This window comes from Candoia aspera, chromosome 3, assembly GCF_035149785.1.
Source record: "Candoia aspera isolate rCanAsp1 chromosome 3, rCanAsp1.hap2, whole genome shotgun sequence".
NCBI lineage: Eukaryota > Metazoa > Chordata > Lepidosauria > Squamata > Boidae > Candoia > Candoia aspera.
The window spans coordinates 160,707,247-160,727,629 of record NC_086155.1 but is presented as its reverse complement, the minus strand read 5'-3'; the positions used below and the strand labels follow the sequence as shown (position 1 = coordinate 160,727,629).

The window sequence follows — 20,383 nt, the reverse complement described above, 5'->3', positions numbered from 1 at the left end:
ACACGCAGTTAATTTATCCTATTTGGCAAAGATTGTCTCATGTATACTATAGCTGGTTTGAAGCTCAAGCTGGTTTGAATATTGTTTCTATGCAGGGTTTCTTTGTTGAATCACAGTAGTTGCTGACACTCTTATTACGGCTCCCTACTTTCTTCAATAAATATTATTTCTCTGTCGTTCTTGGTTTTCTTGTGAGCTTGCCTAACTAGTTCATTCCTTCCTGTGGGGTGAAGTCTAATAAAAGGTTTTGTGACATTTTAAATTCTAATATCTTTATTTTGAAATATTTATTTATTTATTGTTCAAATTTAGCCACCGCCCATCTCCTCCAAAAGAGGGACTCTGGATGGTTTACAGTAAAATCCAGCGCAAAATCTAAACATTAAAATCTCATAAAACAGTTATAATAAAATACAATAAATAAATAGAATCCAAGAAAGGTATAAAATCCAGGCTGGTGGGAGGGACTCTAGGGTGCGAGCCACCCCCAAGAATGGTTATTCACTTTCCCACCCCAGGCAAGATGGCAGAACCAAGTCTTCAGGGCCTCCTGGAAGGTCAGGAGTGAGGGGGCCTGCCTCACCTCCGGGGGTAAGGTATTCCAGAGGGTGGGGGCCACTGCAGAGAAGGCCTGTTTCCTGGACCCTGCCAGATGAAATTCTCTTATGGGCGGGGTCCACAACATACCCTCTGGATGATCAGGTGGGGCGGGCCGATGTAATGGGGATGAGACAGTCCCTCGGGTAATCTGGCCCCATGCCATGTAGGGCTTTAAAGGTGATAACTAACATCGTTAAGAGAGGCATTATGTGACTGCACCCAATTTTATGAGCTTTTTTGCTGTGGTCATTAAATGATACGCTAGTGATTAGCCAAGTCTTGAGACAACTTGATCTTGGGAGTTCCCAGAATGCTCTGCTTGTGTATCCTGAGATCTTCTATTATCAAGATCTGTTCCCCAAGACTAACAGCTGTCTGCTGGCTAAACTATAAACTTTGTGATTCTGTGCATTTCCCTGCAATTTGCAGGGAATTATCTTCAACTTGTTTTCTGCTACAGATTGGCAGGACCATATTCTCATCTGCATTTCCACTGTAAATTGAAACTAGCCCTACATTTATTTTGAACTGTAAGAAAATACTGGAATGATGTGATGTCGATTAACACTAATATCCTCACGAACACCTTCCCTTGGTACCTATGAGGCTGTGATTTTTTGTTAGGTATTTAAAAGCAACGTAGGAATCTGGCATACTACAAAACCCAAGGTCCTAGCATTTTTTATTTACAGGAATGAGTGTGACCTCAACCTCAAATATAGTACAGGTAATCCTTGACTTAAGACCACAGCAGGACCAAAAATTAGTTGTTAAGCAGTGCTGTTGTTAAGAGAGGCATTACATGACTGCACCCAATTTTATGAGCTTTTTTGCTGTGGTTATTAAGTGAATCATGCAGTTTCTCCATTGGTGGCTTGTCAGAAGCCAGCTGGGAATGTGGCAAATGGTGATGTGACTGGGGTGCTGCAACCATCATAAATACATGAGTTGCCAAGTACCTGAATTTTGATCATGTGACCGTGGGGTGCTGCAATGATCATAAGTCACTTTTTTCAGTGCCATCATAACTTCAGTTGCTAAATGAATGGTTGCAAGTTGAGGACTACTTGTAAGCTTATAAAGTAAGAATAATTGGGGGACAGGGTTATTTAGAACTCTGTCCTGGAAAGATTTGGGTGATAGATAGGAAGACCAATAGTGATGGGGATGAAGCCCAATCTCACAAGTTTCCGTTTCATGAAATGGGTACTTCTGCTACTGATCACCCCACCAACCAGAACATGCCTTCCCACCAGAGCCATTTTGTGAAAATTCAAGTTACAAATGTGCCCTTTAGCTTGAAATGTCATCTGTTGCAGATATCCTAATTAGCATTCCCTAAAGAACTATTTTCTGATTAGAAGAGCAGATTGTTTCCACTGTTGTCTTCAAAAGCTTGATGTATGTTTTAATATCTGTACAACCCACCATCGCTGTCATCTGCCCAAACCGTTGGCCCAATTGCTGATTTTCTGTTAAGTGTCCACCAAAAGTTAAGTATATAGATTCAGACTTTTGACTTGATTACTGTAAGGGAACAACCACCTTAGAAAACACATTGCATCATGATGTGCAATTAAACTTTATTTGGAACATTTAAAATTGGCAGATACATTTTAAAGTGCAATCTTCCATTACATAACCCTGCGATTCTGGAATAGCTCAAAGACAAATGAATCATCTAACTTCTTTAAACTTAGCTATTAAAAGCCTCCTATTTTTAAACTGATCAAGAACTTTAATTGGGAATACAATCTATTTTTGTTTTATGTGAGCAGAAGCAGCTTTCTAAAAGCACTCATTTGACTCTTACATCTTAGTACAGAATCTGTAAAAATAGCTGAGTTTTATCTTCATTTTGAAAAACTGGTATTTGAACTTATTTAAGTTGCATTATGAAGACAAGAGTTTCTGCCAGACTTCTCCTTGTGGAAACAGGTATTTCTTTACAGAATCTTCTTTCATTTCAGAGGAGTATCCAGCTGTCTGAAAGAAACATTTCATATTTAAATAGACAGAAACATACAGATGTCCTACTGGCATGTGCTTAGTATGGCTGGCATAGCTTGATACATATTTTAATAATGCAACAATAATATGAACTAAATGCATTGTTGACTGAACTAGATTTAGCAGCATTCTTGGATGCAATATAGAAGGAAATATTTAGTGTGTGTATCTGCATTTTCTGCTGCAAGATCAGGAGGGCTCTTTTTCTCTAAAACCATTGCCCCATGTCAGGCTAGGCTGAGAGAGTGACTGGTTTGAGTCAGCCACTGTACCTGGTCGTGAAATGGAGGGCTTCAACCTCCCACTTGCTTCAAGATAGTTAAAAGTATTTCAGTAATTGTAACTTATAAACATTAGGAGGCCAAACATCTTGGATATACAAAGCCCATTTGAACATGCTTTAGGAAACAGCCTGACACAAAATTGTAGAAAGTGTCTTGAGTATTGTTTGTGGAATAGCAGAATTGGAATGCTAAGAAACACTTTGATCTGACTCTTCTTGCCTTTAGCTCTCTATATAAAAAATCTTTACTGAAATATTTTGAATATATGAATGCAAGCAGTACCTGGGGTGGCATGTAAGATGCATTCATGATTATTACAGGATACTTGAAGTGTTCATGTAGGTGGTCTACATATTCACACATCCTAAAAAGAAAAAAATGTACCATATTTACAGTTTGAACAACCTTGCAAGTATTAAAGATTGCAATTCCACCTACAAAAATATACAGTCAGATGAACAATGGAACTTGCCAAGGCTGGGGAGATTCGATCCTGTTTCCATTTTAAAGGTACTTTCTCAAATTATGCGAAGAAATAGAGCTTTATTCAGGGCCTTCTCTAATCAGAAATAAATTTTTGTTGCTTGATCAAAGCTACACACAAGTACTGGCTTCAAGTATTCTAAGTGAAGTCTCTTAGAGTAAATGCAGCTAGGGGAAAGAAACAAAGTATCTTACCTATTTTCAAGGCTGCCAGACACTGAAATGTAGTCGAATATTATCAAGTGCTGGACCAATTCACAAAGCCCGACCCCTCCCGCATGAGGACACACTGGGACTGGGAAAGAAAGACACAAAATTTATTCATGTTTTCCCCCCAAAAATCCCTGCCCAGACTGGATGATCCTTTCGAACTGGCCCTCCATAAATGGGATTGCAATTTCCATGTGACATCTTTGCTTGCGCTATGTAGATTGGAGCTGGAGTTCAACATTTGGAAAGTCACATGCTGTTCATTACTGATGTAGAAATATGTAATTTGTTTTGACACATATTTCACACTTCTGTGCTTCTTGCTTTTAAGCCAGATTTCTGGATGAAGCCAAGCTCTCAAAATAACTGTCTACTTCAGCTATAAAGAATTATGTAACATAAGTTTTTTTGTGTGTCGCCCTATTTTAAAATTTCTATCCACTCTGTTTTCAGTGCTACTGCAGAATTTCCAGGAGTCTTACTTTGAAACTTCTTGGCCATCAGCAATACTGACAAGTTTTCATTGACACTTCCAAGCCTACAACTGTCCACCTGGATGTAGCTCAGGGCCTGGGCCTGTAGGAGCTGCTTAAACATCACTCTGTTATGGCACTGCAGATAATGAAAACATTATTTTACTCAAAATGCTGCATGATTAGAAAATGCTTATAAAAATGTCTGAAAAACCCAAGTAACTTAGACCATTTTATTCTTGAGATTTCCCTTTATCCTCCAAAGCCTACAAAATAGTAAAACTGCTACAGATCTCCCCAGTATCAGGACTTTGAATGGGATGGACAGTGATAGTTTCCCCTGTCTAAAAACGTACTATTCCATAGAACCAGTTAGTTATACAATAGCATGTCCTGTAGATATACCACTGATTAAAAGAGTCCATGTAAGAGTTATTCTGAGCTATAATTAACCTTGTTTTAAGTGCACAAAAATTAGCATGTTTACAGCTTATGGACTTTTTCTTAATTTATAAACAGTGTAAAGAAAAGTATATTTGCAGGAATAATAATAATATCCATCTGCCTATCCCAGGTCCTTGGGAAGGACTCAACAGGTGGACAAAAATGCCAAATCCATATTAAACATCTGGCTGACTGTGCAACCAACCATAATTTCCAAATAAATCTTTGACTATAATATGAATCCTAAGATAAACCAAAGCAGCTTACTGAAGGACAATATTTATTGCTGTCTCCCCTTGTTCTACATTCTACGTAAATACTGCAAGACTTACCCAGAATTGCAGAAGGGAACAGAAAGTTTAAGTCATGAATTTAGTACAATTTTACAGGTATCTACTCAGAAGCACTATGGAGTTCAGCAGGGCTTACTCCTGTGTAAACAGATTAAATACTGACGCCATCACATACATGCACTGTGTGGTCATATACAAAAATGCCTGTCATTAAAAAATGCACTGTCATTATGGCAAAAGTAATGTCTCCTCCTGGTGGAGCTTTACTTTCAGCGACTATGTAGATACTCCTGTGTCTTCTTGGCCATAAAACAGAAGTGGTTTGTTACTGCTGCCTTCTGCATTTTTTCCCCCAGCCTCCTGGTCTAGTCTATAACCATAGGATTTCCAGATGGTTTCCTATCCAAGGACTAGACCCCACACAGCATTTGAGATCAGCCAAGTTGGTGAGGTGCTGCCCCCTACTGTGGCGAATTGTCATTGTGCAATCTTACATCATTCCCATACTGTAAAGGGAATATTGTTCAAACTGAGCTAGTGTGGGAACTGATAGGATATAAAGCTACTCAAATTAACTGGGTCTAGAAAGGGCTTCTTTGAAGTCATGGGGAGCAGCTCCTTCTCTCAAGGAAATATTTTCAACCATCCCCATCCAATTGGTCAGTCTTCTTATGGCAGATCTAACTAGTCAAGGATGGATACGGAGCAAGTATATAGCAGTAATTTCACTTCTGAGAAACATATCCACATTCTAAGACTGAATTAACTGAATGGTATTTATAACACACATGTGCACATGTGGAAACCATAGCTGAATCCAGACTTATCTGTTTCCTTAAGATATCATGGCATCAAAATAGAAGCAATCTCCTGATTTTGAACTGTAGAACAAAATTTCCCAAATGGAATTCAAGAGAAACGTAGGTAAAGAAAAATATGATGGACGGATATCACAAAGTTAAACATCTTGGCAACATTCAGAACATACAATTAAGCAACAGTAAATAGACTTACTTGTTCTCCTGTTGCAACACCAATCCCCAGTGGTGCTAACGCCTAAAAAAAGAACACTTTGTGATGTGCCACAGGTTTTAAAGTTTTTCCAAACACAGTAATTCACAATGAATAAACAAAACGCAGTATTCTGTTAGTGCTCTCAGTGCTAAAATACATTTCAGCCTTTTATTATGGTCTAAGAAATATGATACTACTTAAAATTTAATGGAATACATGTTGAGTATGTGAAAGGATCTCTTATCAGGCATATGTTAATGACTTTTGCTAGAATCCTGAATGTTCCAGTGCAGATATCCAACCAATAAATCACCATAGCTTTCTGGCAGATAGCAACTCTACCAACAAACTGAAAGGGGAAACAATGCCTCTCACCTTAGCAATTGTTGCATGCCCAAGAATATCATCAGGAGAAGTTGGTTCCTCAATCCACAGTGGTTTGAACTCAGCTAGTTCAGTGACCCACTCTATGGCTTCTTCCACTTCCCATCCTTGGTTAGCATCCAACAACTATGAATAAATACAGACTGAACTCAGTATGATGCTGTTGATTGTTACTGTAAACCTTAATTTAAGACAGATGTAAAATGACATGGGCTTAAGACAAGCTTTTTCCATAACACAGCCCAGCTTCCTACTGCTTAGATGCTCAGTGCCCTAAATGACATAATATCTGCTGGCTAACATTACTGAAACATTATGACAGTGTTACCATTTTTTTTAAACTAGGTCACATTTAGCAAGCATGCTGAGACTAAAATCAAATTCCTATGCATCCTACCTAGTTTAGGAATAAGCCCTAAAAATCAGGGCACTGAAAAGCAGAAGAGATGACTAGTCTGCTTCTAGTAAGGATTCTTTCGTAAGATTAACAGCGATAATCCAAATTTTATATATAACCTCTTCGGCATAATACAAATGTACATACATACCAGTATATTTTCAGCACCAATCATTTCTCTAACGAGCCTGCATCTCCGAATGTCATCCTGGAGATCTTTTCCAACTTTCACTTTGAACCTAGACACACGTTTGCAATCGAATATAAACTATTTCTCAATGTTTGACAAAGCTGTGATGGTTTTCTGTGGTAAGTTTTATAGCAGGGAAACATTTGCCTGTTTCTTTTATCACTGCATCCTATCAATATTATCAGAAAAAAAAATTGTGATGGGAAAGTTCACTGGGCTCAATTCAGCAGAGGCTTCCTAAAATTCAAGGTGGATTTGACATTACATCAGGATTAGCTTATTTTAAGCTTGATCATTTTGAACTTCTGCAAATTCTTTCCCAATCCTTTCAGGCAATGCACAGTATGACTAGTAAAAACATTCTTCACACAAACATTCAAGGAAGTATCCCAAGATCACCAAATCCTTACTAAAAGTTAAAAACTTGCCCAATTCAAGCTTGATTCCTGATGACTACATGGCCATGGCCAAATAGTTTTCTTTGTAACAGCATGGAAGTGTTTGGTGATTTTTTTTATCTGGGAAGGGTTTTTTTTAAAGAAATCTCTACACTGTACAGTTTTGAGCTTTCCTGTGGCCTTCCATCCAAGCATTAATCAAGTCCAATGCTGTTTAGCTTGAGATCAGCTAAGGCTGACTAGATGTTGTCAGCTGCCCTGGCTCAAATCTTTATAATGACCTGAAACTGATACACTCAGTGCTGTTGTCCCTGATAAAATCTGAGCAAACAGATCTGCCCCCCCAACTGTATCCTTAAGGAAACTGGGTGGGGGGTGGAGGTGAACAACACAGGCAGGAAGGGAGGCTGTGGCCCGAAGTATCTTCATGAGTTGAGCCTGAACTTTTAAGAAGCCTGCTTTGAGTTCATATTTAGCTTTAGGATTCAACATGAAAAAAACTGTGAATCAAACTCAGCCAGTGGAAGCTTTAGCATGTTTTCTTCTTCTTTCTTCTTATATGGGAAAACATTATTTGTTATATTATGCCACTATGCTAACTCAATGAGTTGAGTCAGCATAGAGTTGCTGGCCAGTGCCTGATGCAGCAGATTTGCTTTCTATACCAGGCTCTTTGCAAACTAAAGGGAACTGTGTGGAGGACAGAACCTGCAGGTGCTTCCATGCTTGTTAATATACCATATATGCTCGCAGATAAGCTGAAAATTTTAGGTGCCGAAATACACCCCCAAAATTGGGTTCAGTTTATCTGTGGATGGGCTTATCCATGAATATATACTTTTCTAAATATCCTGTATATTGTTGCATATAAGCCCATCCACAGGTAAGCCAACCCTCAAATTTTTCACCAAAATATCATGAAAAATGCAGGTTGGCTTATCTGCAGGTGGCATTTTCATGGTATTTTGGTGAAAAATTCAAGAGTTGGCTTATCCACAAGGATATACGGTATGTCAATGCAAGGATCAATGGTGTTGATAATCTGCTTTGGGTAGAAAGGCAATCATTCACTTGATCTTTTTGTCTCAACAACTGTAGGTAGAGTAGTTAAAGCCAGTGTCCTGTACTTGTTATGAGACATGACTAAAACTAGGGAGAAACAGGTCCAAGTCCACATTCAGTGATACCAGTTCACTGGATGACTTTGGACCAGTCCTTATTTCTATGGGTAGTTGCATTTGTGGAAAAACTTGAAGAGAGTAGTGTGTCTGCTACCAAAAATGGGAGTGGAATAAAAAGGTATTACTTGTGATACACCATTCTCAAAAATCAGAATTTCTTCAGCTCATTGTAAAAGCACTCCTGGCAAAATTATAAAGAGCACTGGGAATTCTGTTGTACATCTTATCAAATTCAGAAGGAGACCCAGTGGAGCATAGTATAGTGGTTAAAGTGTTGGACTGACAATGGTAAGGCCCAGGATCAAGACCTCACTCAACTGCAGAAGCTGAGTGACTCTGCCCAATGTACCTCATAGGAAAAATCGATCTTCTACTCTGCTTAGAAGCATGCACAAGAAAAATATTACTATACCTGGTCCATCCATCCTTCAGAGCTTCAGTACATAGCTGCCAAGCAAATTACATCAGTCAGACTTCTAGCATGTGTAAACCATCCTTTATACAATGTTTAGCAGTTAAAAAAAAGCTATAAAGTGCATCCCACCTTCTTCAGAAGAATATTTCATAAGTGAACTGTGTGGTAATGCTTTCTGAATAATAGTCTGATTAATATTGGCTGCCTTCTAAGATGTACTGGTCTCTTGGCCTTTTCTAGCCAGGTACCCTCCAGGGGCACCTACCCCAGCCAGCAAGAGTAATGACTGGGATGATGGGTCTGTGGCCCAGCCAAGTCATCTGAAGGACAACCACTGGAGAAGTCTTGATAGGAGCTCTTGCTTAAAAAAAGAGGTGTGGGTGAAAGTAACAGCTAGTTCATACAACCCAAGAGCACAGAAGGAAATGTCTTTACCCCGATTGCAAGCAGAAACAGGATGCATAAATAAAGCTGCAGGAATATGCTTTCTTTCACAAACTCTGCCTGTCAAAAACAAGGCAGTCAAATGGGACGAGTGACCAGAATTTGTCAGGCTTCTCTTAGCAAACACTAGAACTGAAAGTGGCACAGGCAGGATTTGGGAATGCAGATCTCTGATAACTAACTTTATTGCAACAGCTAATGAAGCTGTTATGAAAGAATTCTAGTGACTCCTATGTGTCAAAGCAAGTCCCAATAATAGTGAAATCAAGGTTCAAATTCTACTGCTTTTTCTTCCTGCCTGCGGGATGCAACAGGTTAGAGGCTTCTTTATTTTAGTGGAAGGAATTGTTGCCCCCGTAATGGTAACAGATTAGTCTGGTTTCAGGCTGTTTGCTTCTGACCTTGCCAGAACTATTCTTATGATGGCTTTCTTAAGTAGGCATTCAAGCATATGAGCCTGGATTTCTATGAATAACCCTACACACAGGAGATCCCTCTGCTCCGAAGATGTCACGCCATGTGCAATAGCCAGGCCAGAGGCAAACCCAGCCTTAGAGCAGCCATCTCAAATACATCCATGCCAATCAAGGGTGCATGTGACCTCTTAGAATGGACCTTGCTTTCAAATCTTCCTCTACAGTGCTAATTCAGTTATTTTTGTGGCATATTTGTGCATCTCAAAGCTGAAATGAGAATAATGTGGAAAAAACAAACCTGCTTTAGGTAGTGGTCTGGATAACCTAGCCAGGCGCATGATGTAGTATAAGCTGGGTAGCCATATTTTAACATTTGTTCTTCTACAAATATATAAAATGATGCAAGCAGTTAAATGTGATTTCCTTGCAAGATTCCCTACTCTGGAAAAAAAAGTCTAATTCCCCACAATGTGATACTTATGGTAATAATTCAGAAAAGAATTTTGAATAAATCAAACCCTTTGACTTTCACAAAAAGGTAGGATTGCAAAAAGAAAACGTATCACTGCTTTTCCAGCAAATGGATGTTATTTTTTAAAAAACAGCCTTTAAAAGAAGAATATTATTCTGCCTCAGTGCATTTGTATCTCACTTGAGGAAATTGCCATTCTCCAGTGACCATCCTAAGATACATAATAATCTATTAATGAATTATTGATCTGACAAGGAAATAAACACTTGGTTGCTCACCTCTTTCTTTTTTTCCTGTCAGACCATTTTGAAGAATTGCTAGTTGAATGAAAAGAGAAAGTGCAAATCAGATCCAAAAAAGATTATTAATTTTCTTTTGTTTTTAAATGTTATCTGTTAGAGAAAAAAAAATCCTCTGTTGCCATCTGCTAGTTATTTGAAGGTTGACAACGCCATGTATAGCAGCCACAGCAATGAGGTTAAGAGTGCTTGGTCTATGAACCAGAGTTCCCATGTTGAGTCATCAGTTATAAGTTGACTAAAGCATTATTTTTCAGCCTCAGCCCCTCACTTCATTTGCAATACATAAATAATGCAGAAAACCATTCTACAAGGGCTGTAAAGGTTGCTGAGCTACTATAGCAACATCACATTTATCATTATTGACTGGGACACTTTTAGGCTTTGATAGTTTGGAGAAGCCAATCCAAGCAGAGGCACGCAAACAGACCAAAAAGTATCATGCCTGCCTGTATCACCTTCCAAAAGTTGCTGCTGAACTGGAATTTTTAAGGTGGCCAAAGGGGAACATGATGAAATATATGGAGTAAGAAGAGCAGTGGTGTTTAATTAATCAATTTAAAAGTCCAAGCATATCCCCCAAGTAAGATAAAACAGGTTGAATATTGAGGCCTACAAAAGCAACTTACAAAAAGCTTCCTCTTCTGTTAGTGCATCAGTAATATATCTGAAATCTATGCAAGACAACAACTGTTTGGGGTCCTATAAAGAAAAAAGGGGGAAAACCATGATAGAATTAGCTAGAGTAATGCCAGAATTATATATAGTCCACCTTCCCTTAAGCTCTCACAGCAGAGAAATACAGATGTTACATTATGTCACAGGATTTTATATGACTTCAATTCCCAGTAGAGGGTCTGAACCCCATAGAATTAAATTTTGCCCATAACTGAAGAATCCCCATATAGGATAAAACCAGGCATGTGGCTCCCAGTGGTCAATTTAAATATAAAATACCACACAGGGTATACACTGTGTACAAATAGAGAAATTCTCCCCCTCTAAGAGGGGGTGTGGAAGTCATAGAAAACCAGGTGCACATGAAGGATTCCAATATAGGACAGTGCCTCCTGGTGATCAATGTAGCAAAATGCCAGTTCATTAAGTCTAGATACAATGCACACACTCTTTCACTTGTGTGCAGGAGGCAACATCATGTGCAAAAACCAGGCTAAGTCCAGTAACCCTTTCCTTAAATGGAAGTGATATGCACATCCTGATTAAAATATAATGGCTTCAAGTCACACACTAAGTTACCCAGAACAACAGGTGTAATGAATCTCATACGTACCATGGTCATTCATCTGTACAATATCTTTCTTATTACAATTTTTTTTAAAACTGCATCACAAAACCATTATATTATTTAATCACTTTGAAATTCCTAAGATCAGAAAAGAAGAATATAAATCATAAATATCAAATTTCATCTGATATTCCTGGGCAATTGTTTCAGGCAGAAACAGTTCTGAACAGCGATCCAGGAATCACAGCTATTAAAAGTAAACCAGTCTACAAAATTAGCTACCTTCAAACTTAGTCATTTTTAAAGAAGATCCACTGAAAATAATGACACTTTAGTTATAACTGTCTTGTCCCACTGTTACCAATACTTTAAGCATGCTAGGTCAACAGCAAATACATATTTTTTGAATAATGGCTTGATTTTTGAGTTTTTCTTACCATGTCAACCAGCAGCTTCCAGAGAGGCTTTAAAAAAATAAAAAGTGGGGGGTGGGGGGAAGATAGAAACGTTCTGAAATTCTTAACACAAACATAGAAATAACATTTTAGAATACAGAAATCATAATATACTGACAATAAAACAGTTATAGTTGGATGCTTTTCCCCTCCAAGTTCTCTGAACTGGTAATGTTCATGAATCAGCTATAAAGAGGCCTAAAGTACAACACTTACATTTTACAGGCATACAGTCCTTGTTATTTCTTCAGATTACAGTACCCTCCCTGCAAGGATCCAGCCTGCTGAATGTACAGATTGGGACTTAGGGACTTCTTCCAAGATGATCGTAGCGATAAAAGACTGCACTCACTGTGTTCCTGAAAACTAGATGCGGGGAAGCATGCGCCTAGTACTGAAACCACCAGTGCTGACCCTTTGTGCATAAAGGTAGTCTAGCCATGATTATTCATGATCTGGAAACACCCAGCACCCTCTCATGGACTGTATGTAGTGCTGTCTCTGAATCTCTCCCAGAGACTGGAGTTGTTCAAACCACTAGGCAGGTGGCTGCCATGGATTACATGAGCAACATCTCAGTAGTTTGCAAGCAGTGTCTTTAGTTCCTGTAAGGCTGCCCATCCAACCAGGAAAGCCGAAGGTAATATAGCAGTTATTATCTTTCACTAGTATTTGCTACTACTACTTTCTTTTATTCGACCAAGATTATAGGAGTAAGAATGGAAAATGAAAATGCTTCCATTTTTCTAACTTGCAAAATACCAGGGCCCTTTAAGCCAATATTTGGGACTCAGTCTGGAGAGGTCTTCTAAGACATGTTACTGGAATATAAAAATCACAAACTGGCATCAAAAAAGGTCTGTTTAAAATAGCATTTCATTCATTAGGAACACTCCAAAATAAACAAGAGTGAGTCTTAGGGTTTGAGAAAAAGTATTAGGATTCAAAAGCAAGTGTAAATGAAATGGTGAGGTATATCCAAAATAAAGACTAATCCTCAGAAGAAAATAGCTTTGAAAAGAAATCAGGCAAGCACGGCCAAAATAAAATCAAAATTCTAATGCACTCTGTCTGATTATTACATCTAGAAGTCTGGGTTCATTGTATTATTTCTTGAGTCCTGGCATATTTCATCCCACAACCTGGAATGTGCTCAAATTCTTTCCTAAGAGTCAGCAGTCATAGAGCAAAAGTCTCCAGCAAACTCCTTCGTCACTACTGAATCTCAAGGAGAGAATTCACTGTATTGGACATAAAGGCGGCCAGTCCAGAGTCCCGCTGCAGATACATTGCTGATCCAGTCTCTAGGACTTGCATTGCGAGATGTGCCTGATAGAGCTTCTAATACCTCATTCATGGTGCCAGCTTTGAACTACAAAGTACAAAGCTGGCACCATGAATCAGAGTATCTAGAAGCTGCCTGCTTTTATATAAACTTACTTTAAGCTCACCCTGTAAAGTTCTTGTACAAGTTTCTTTGTCTGCAAATATCAGGCAGGTAGTGACAGAGAAAGAAAAAGCCATCCCTGTGGCACCATATCATTTCTGGAACAAACTTTGTACTTCTACATACTTGGCATATATGTTTATGAATTTGGGGTGATGAGTAAGTATGTTGTGATTTACCCACTCTGCATATGTGTTTTATTGTTGCTACTTTGAATTCCATTTCTGTTTTTTTACTTTATTATATTAACATAAATACTGCCCAATATACGGGTGGGCAACCTGTGGCTTGCCAGATGTCACTGAACTACAATTTCTACCACCACAAGTCAATACAGTATGGCCAATTGAGACAGATGCCAGGACTTGCATTCAACAACATTTAGAGAGTCACATGTTCCCTTTCCCTGGTCTAATCAATTTAAATACCCTACAAATTAAGACAGATTATGTTCTACAGTGATATTTTGGGGAGATTTCTAAATCATCACAATATTCTGACAACTATAGAAATTCTACCTACACAACCAGCCACCACATTTTAAACTAGGCTGATGAATGAAAGACAGTTTGGAAGGGAAAAAGAGTTGGATTTTTATCTAGGATTGAGCATATGTTCTAAGGCACTCTTGCCTTCTGACCATTATTGGAAGCCCCAGGACAGAAGCAAAACGAAACACAAATGCTCCAACAACCTTAAAGTTTGGTACATTTTTATAATCCAGATAGAAGAATCACATTTGCTATTGCAACTTACTATGAAGAAAGTGGCAAAGTAAAAATAGCACCGTGAACAGAAGAACACCTGAATGATCCAATTAAGATTCCTACACTGTTTGTAAAAATTGGATGGTATGTAATTTATTATGGAATGTTGTTCAAAACCACAGAAAAGCAGAAATATAAACAGTTTAAAACCCCAGCATACAAAGTGCTTAAATCTAGTGGGGTATGTTTATGTTTATCCATGCAAAACAGAGAAGCTGAAGGAGAGGCTTGCTCAGGGATAAGGAGCGCTCCTTTTGTTTACTTGTTCCAAAATCTTTACCTTTCCTTCCTGTTTGGCCCACAGGTCCCAGACAGCATTCAAAATGGCAGCTGTGGCCAAATGCACAGCTCCTTTCTCAGGACCAATCTATTAGCAAAGCAAAAACAAAACCCATGTCAATAAATCATTATGACAGCTAAGCACAACTATGTGTAATGTGACCTTTCACAAAAAAAAGTTATACAATATTTACACAATTTAGATGATGCTCCTCGTTTCTATCATTGCTATCATTTGCAGATTATTTAACTGGATACTTTCAAGAAAACGTTGGATTTTCAATCTGCTAGGCACACATTAACTACACAAGATCTTGCCTTACAGAATTAAAAGCTACTTAATCCCTCACAACTCTATTAAATCTATTATCCTTGATTACCAGACATGCTGCAAATGTTTATTCATAAGGAAGGACATAATGAGGTTTAAATAAATTCAATACTATTCTATACACAGTGGTAGTTCATAGCTATACTGGGTTTTTTTTTTTTTGTTTGCCTTTGAGTCAGTGTTGATTCCAGTGTGCCTGGACAAGTCCCTGCAGTTTTTCCAGAAGTGGTTTGCCATTGCCTGTTTCCTAGGGCTGAGAGAAAGTGTCGAGGACACCCAGCTGGTTTTGTGCCTACGGCAGGACTAGAACTCATGGTTTCCTGGTTTCTAGCCTGGTGAACCACTATACCAAACTGGCTCTTATACAGAAATACCAACACAATACAGACAGGAGGAAATTCCTACATCTCTCTTTAATATGATTATCTAAAGTCACTACTTGTTATCTATCCAAGGTCAGAAGTGTTAAACTATATGTGCAAAGTTGACTAAGTATTGTGACACAGGGACTGGTATGTGTCAAGCCCACTAGGTACACCAGACCAGGAAGTCAACTCTATTGGAAGGCTAAAATTATTTTTATAGAGTCTGGCTAAAATAACAGAATCTTGCAAGTCTGATGGTATTGTATCACCTCTTCCTTCTTACAGTTCAGTGAATAAGGGAGGCATCTGTTTGAGTGGTTTTTGGATGTTACCTCATTCTAAACTTAAAAAATGCTTCAGCCACTTTTTCCTAGGTAATGGAAAATAAGAATGAAGGCAAAATTACCAATTATAGAAATAGTCATTAAAAACAATAAAGTTTGCTGAAAAAGTAGCAATGAAGATGCAGGAACATTGACGAAGCACTCAATGGGAAAGAGCAATGAAGGGGAATAGAAAGCATGGAAGAAATAGTATTTAAATAGCAAGAAACGGTCCCTGGGGCTAGTAATGGACATCATGTACGGTGTGGTTTTTACAAAAGTGAACATGTCCAAAATATGCTCTGTACAAACCTGTGTGCCATAGAGAGTGAGTGAGTTTTGGATAAGGAGGGTTCCTGCTATGTGCACCTTTGTTTTGGGAGTGAGGAGTTGAATAGGAGGAAGGAAAGGGTGACTGAAAAGCCAGCCTATACGTAACAAATACACTGAGGTGGAAGGACTAGAAAGAAAGAGAGAAATGAGATGGATGATCAACTGTATCTTTAGGCTATATGTTCTTGGTTCTCAAGAACTGGTGGTAGACAAAACCTTCAGAAGTTCACAGAAGGAAGGGAAGGAAGACAGAGGTCTGTATCTATAGCCAGGGCTGCAACAAGGGTCTGCGTCACCTGAGGCAAATATGGATTCTGCGCCCATTTTGGCACCCCCCCAGCGCAGCACCCGGGACACATGCCCCACTTGCCCCCCGCCCCAGTTGTGGCCCTGTCTATAGCTATTTGTCAGTGCCTTTTGGCTGGGTCATCTCAATGCATTTCTTGTCTTCTCAAAGCCATGTTTCTTCTGAAGCTGGGTATTCAAACCAGTTCAGAGAGTGGGCACTGGTATTCAGCTCCTTTGTTTGATCTTCACCCAGGTGATAAGGCTGCTGACTCTTCCAGACCCTGAAAGCTAACTCAACAGGGGTAGTCCAGGGATCCAGGAAGGTCTAAGGCAGTGTCCTGAAGGAGGAAAGCTGAGGTCCTAGAAAGCCCAGCAGCCACTAGAGCAGTAACTACAAGTCAATGCAGCACCCTGGCAGGCCTCTGCCCATATTGGGATTGTTCTGCTGATCTGAAGCCCAGTCTGTTAAGACACCTGACTCCAGATGGCTCAAAGAGGATTCTCTTAAACAAAGGCTTGCAAGGAGAGGAGAGCTCAGAATTGACTGCCCAACTTCACAGTTCCCCATTGAGAGACTTCTGCTACTGATGGAAAAATGAAGCTCAAAATGAGCGTTTATTTCCCCTTCTCCTTCTGGCTGGCCAAAATAGCAGAGGGTTTAATACTGTGTCTGCCCAATGAGAATTATTCAGCAGGAATCCTAATTCATCCTCCCACTCAGGGCAAGTTCACAAAAAGTCTTCCCCTTCCTCATGTATTCAAGGTGATCAGCACTGATTATACATGTTATCCAATCAACATTTCAATAGGATGCCAGTATACTTGCTCAATCTCCCCACAATGGAAATTTTATTCTGATTGGCCTCATTCACATTAAACCTGAACAAAATAACATATATGCAAATTGGGGATGGGTGGGGGGAAGAAATTCCTTATAAACATTTCTTTTTAGTAATTCCACGTCTCCTCCAATACCTGCCATGTTATGAAGGCTTTCTTCCTGTATAAGCCTAAAATGGTGCCATATTGGGATTTTAGAGATAAGAATCTCTCAAGATGAAGGCATTACTGATCAAATCGAGGGCTGCAGACCAATCCATTTCAGTTATTCATCAGATCCATGAGTTTCTTCCTTTTGATCTTGATGACAACATTTCTCAGATAGGAATTTGCTCAGAAGCTGGTGGGGGAAACAGTAGGGTAATTCAAAACTGCCAAAGTTGGAGTTGTGGAAAGCCAAAAATTCTATGACTTCAAAAATGTAAACAAATAAATAAGAGGTTGGGTGGCATGAATACAAATAATATTTCTCTTTTAGATCATACCAATGCATCATTTTCTTTGGAATTCCTGTTTTACGTAGTATAAAGCAACTACATAGAACTCAAGTTATTTTCTATTATCTCCTTAAATATAAACACTTAGACACAGACATTAGCCCTGTTTAAAATACTATAAAATATCTTACCCATCGGAGCTGCCCATCACTGGTGAGCTGCCTGTAGAAGCCTCGAAAATCACTGATTATGTCATCCAAATCCTTATTGATTACATGAACTGACAGTGCATGGACTGCACCAATAACTGAAAGAAATAACCAACATCTGAAGATTTTCTAAAATGCAGTATTATCTATTTATTTAAGATTTGGTGTTTAAATAGTTTAAAATATAGAAACAAGAAATAGGTTTATAATCTAATGAATTCTTGTTATTGGGCATATTAAAGTAATACCCACACAAGTTTGGCCACAGATTCTGCCTTTCTTTCTAGAAAAACAGAAATTCCAAGTCAAGACTGAACAGGGATTTTGGTCACAATAGAGGATAATGCCATACTGAGGGCTAGGAGTGTATAAAACATATTTTTAGCCAGTCAGATGAAAAAGTTTGCAAAACTGGTTGCTTCAAATATTTTGAAAGCCTTTAATATTTAGACCACAGCCATGCTGAACTCAAAACACTTCCAGAATGTTTGTACTCAAAACAACACATTCACACTCAGGACATTCTGTGAAATGTCATACTCAAGTCAATAATGTTTTGCATGCTCCTACTAAGGATCTTTTTGGTCATCGCACTCTATATTTGGAACCTCGTCCTAGAGAGGCTCATCTAACACACCTTTTGGTGCTAAGAGAAAATCTTACTTGCCCAAGCATTTTAAGAACCATTTTGATGTGTTGACATTTGCTGCTGCTTTGTGATTTGATGCTTTGGCAAATGTTATTGCCATTATTCCTGATACTCCTGACTTTTATTTTTGTTCTGTTGTGCTTTCCTCTATGTTGGTTTTAACACTACAGTTAATGCTGTTTTATTTTATAGTATGTTCTAACATTGTGTATCACTCAAAAAATTCTGTCACTGAGCAATATAACAGTACAATAACTAAATTTCCCATCATTTCCAAAAACACAGTCAGTTATGGAAGATAATCAAGATGGTTAAACTGCCCTTAAAATTTTGATTTTCTTAGAGACAATTTTGATTATGGCATAAAGCCTTCTTACTGATACAATGTTATTATATTTTCTATTTTCCTGTTCTGTTTACAAGACTTCCAGCTTCATTCCAAAGGGCTTTTTAAATCTCTTTTTTCTAAGGGATTTTTAAATTGCCTGAAATATCCAGCCCTGATTCTATGTTTTCAAAGTGGGGTAATTACTTTATTCTCAAAGTGAATCTAAGAATTAGGAAAGTCACCACTGCAACTTACCTTTAACAGGAATAAAAATAGAGCTGGACTATCATGCTTCACAATGTATACACTGGATTAGAGGGGACACCACAATCAAAAGAAGCAGTTGGTGACTGAGAGGTAACTATGGTTACTAACTGGCAGATACTAAGAAGCAAAAAGTAGCCAAAATAAATTCTCAAGAATATTATAGCTGATAATGTAATTGTAAGTATTAAATAATATCTGCTTTCATATCTGCAAGATCATTTTATATAAAAATGCTGGTATATAAAATAAGTGCTTGTGCTGGTCAAAATGGGTTTGTTTCTCACTTATTCCTCGAAAGATAAAGGCTGAAAGAACATAGCAAAGTTGTTTTTTGAAAAACAAAGAAACCAGAGGCAACTTAAACTAAATATAACATTATATTTATCCTGCCATTTTTCTAGGCACACGCAATTCATCTTTAAGACATATTTAATAAACCTCAGATGTGGAAGGAAAGGAGGCAGCTTGTTTTAAAGGACTGCAATTTCAGTACTGGAGGTATATTGTACTGTAATGGAGAGAAGGTAAGCAACAAATAGGGCACGGTAAATTCCACCCTTACTCTTAAGTCACACAAACACAAATCTACAAATATTGATTGCTTACACAAGTCATAACATGGTTTACCATTGTTACTGCCAAACCAAAAAAGGGGTTATCATACAGTATTGTCAATTCTGGCTTCTTAAAGAAATCATGACATAATGTGTTTTATTTAAACCAGCCTTCGAAGTTGTAATGGAAACACATCAGAAAAGTCTGTCCTGAAGAGGGTATTTCCCAAATGGAAGCCAGGCGTTGTTCAGAGAAATATTCTCATGGCATGCGAGGCCAACCCTGGGATGGCACAATAACTTACCCACTTCCGTGCCTTTTCCCAGCGTAAATGTAAAGCCACAACCCTTGAAGCCACCGGGAGCATCCGTTTCTATTACAACGTAGGCTGCGGAATAGTCTGGATCTGGGTGCTAAACGGAAGAGTAAACAAACCTCGATAGCGGAAAAGCAGCGCAACACCACAGTGAGGACTTACGCTGACACTACCGAAAATTTAACTTCCAGACAAAAGGGCCGCAACCTTGGGAAAAGGCAGCCTGAGCTCCGTTTAACTTGGGGCAGGTGCCTAAAAAGCCTCTGTGGGCGAAAGGAAACAGGGCGGGAGAGCGCTCTGCAAGGGCGAAATTGCTGCTCACCAGCCTCGCACCCGAGGCCGGTCCTGCCGGGCCCCCCCACGCCCGCGCCGTCGCTCTGCGAAGAGCCTCCGCGCTTACCATGGCATCTGAGCCGTGGTGGGCCAGAGATGTGGGGAAGCGGACATCGCTCACGGCCAGGCTCCTAATCCTCCCTCTCCCCATCCCGCAGGCAGCGCTTGGCTCTGGAGGAAGCAGGACAGCGACTCTCGCGCTCGAGAA

At 39.0% G+C, this 20,383-nt stretch overlaps 1 protein-coding gene across 5 annotated transcripts; it reads right to left on the bottom strand.

Annotated features, from left to right (window-relative positions):
* Window positions 1-2,166: 2,166 nt before the first annotated feature.
* Window positions 2,167-20,383, bottom strand: ENOSF1 (enolase superfamily member 1). 5 transcript variants are annotated; one of them, XM_063299153.1, is made up of 16 exons: window positions 20,243-20,381; window positions 19,831-19,939; window positions 17,710-17,825; window positions 14,603-14,689; window positions 12,091-12,117; window positions 11,037-11,109; window positions 10,387-10,425; window positions 9,935-10,017; window positions 8,774-8,808; window positions 6,744-6,831; window positions 6,187-6,321; window positions 5,812-5,853; window positions 4,070-4,199; window positions 3,573-3,672; window positions 3,177-3,258; window positions 2,167-2,586 (listed from the first exon to the last, which is right to left on the bottom strand). In XM_063299153.1, exons 1-16 carry the CDS (start codon window positions 20,324-20,326, stop codon window positions 2,494-2,496), a joined length of 1,323 nt encoding a protein of 440 aa, XP_063155223.1. In that variant the 5' UTR covers window positions 20,327-20,381; the 3' UTR covers window positions 2,167-2,493. The 5 variants fall into 5 exon arrangements, 4 of the variants coding, with proteins under 4 accessions (XP_063155223.1, XP_063155224.1, XP_063155225.1 ...); XR_010067643.1 differs by lacking the exon at window positions 3,573-3,672 and having other exon boundaries at window positions 20,243-20,383; XM_063299154.1 differs by lacking the exons at window positions 17,710-17,825; window positions 19,831-19,939; window positions 20,243-20,381 and adding an exon at window positions 17,217-17,346.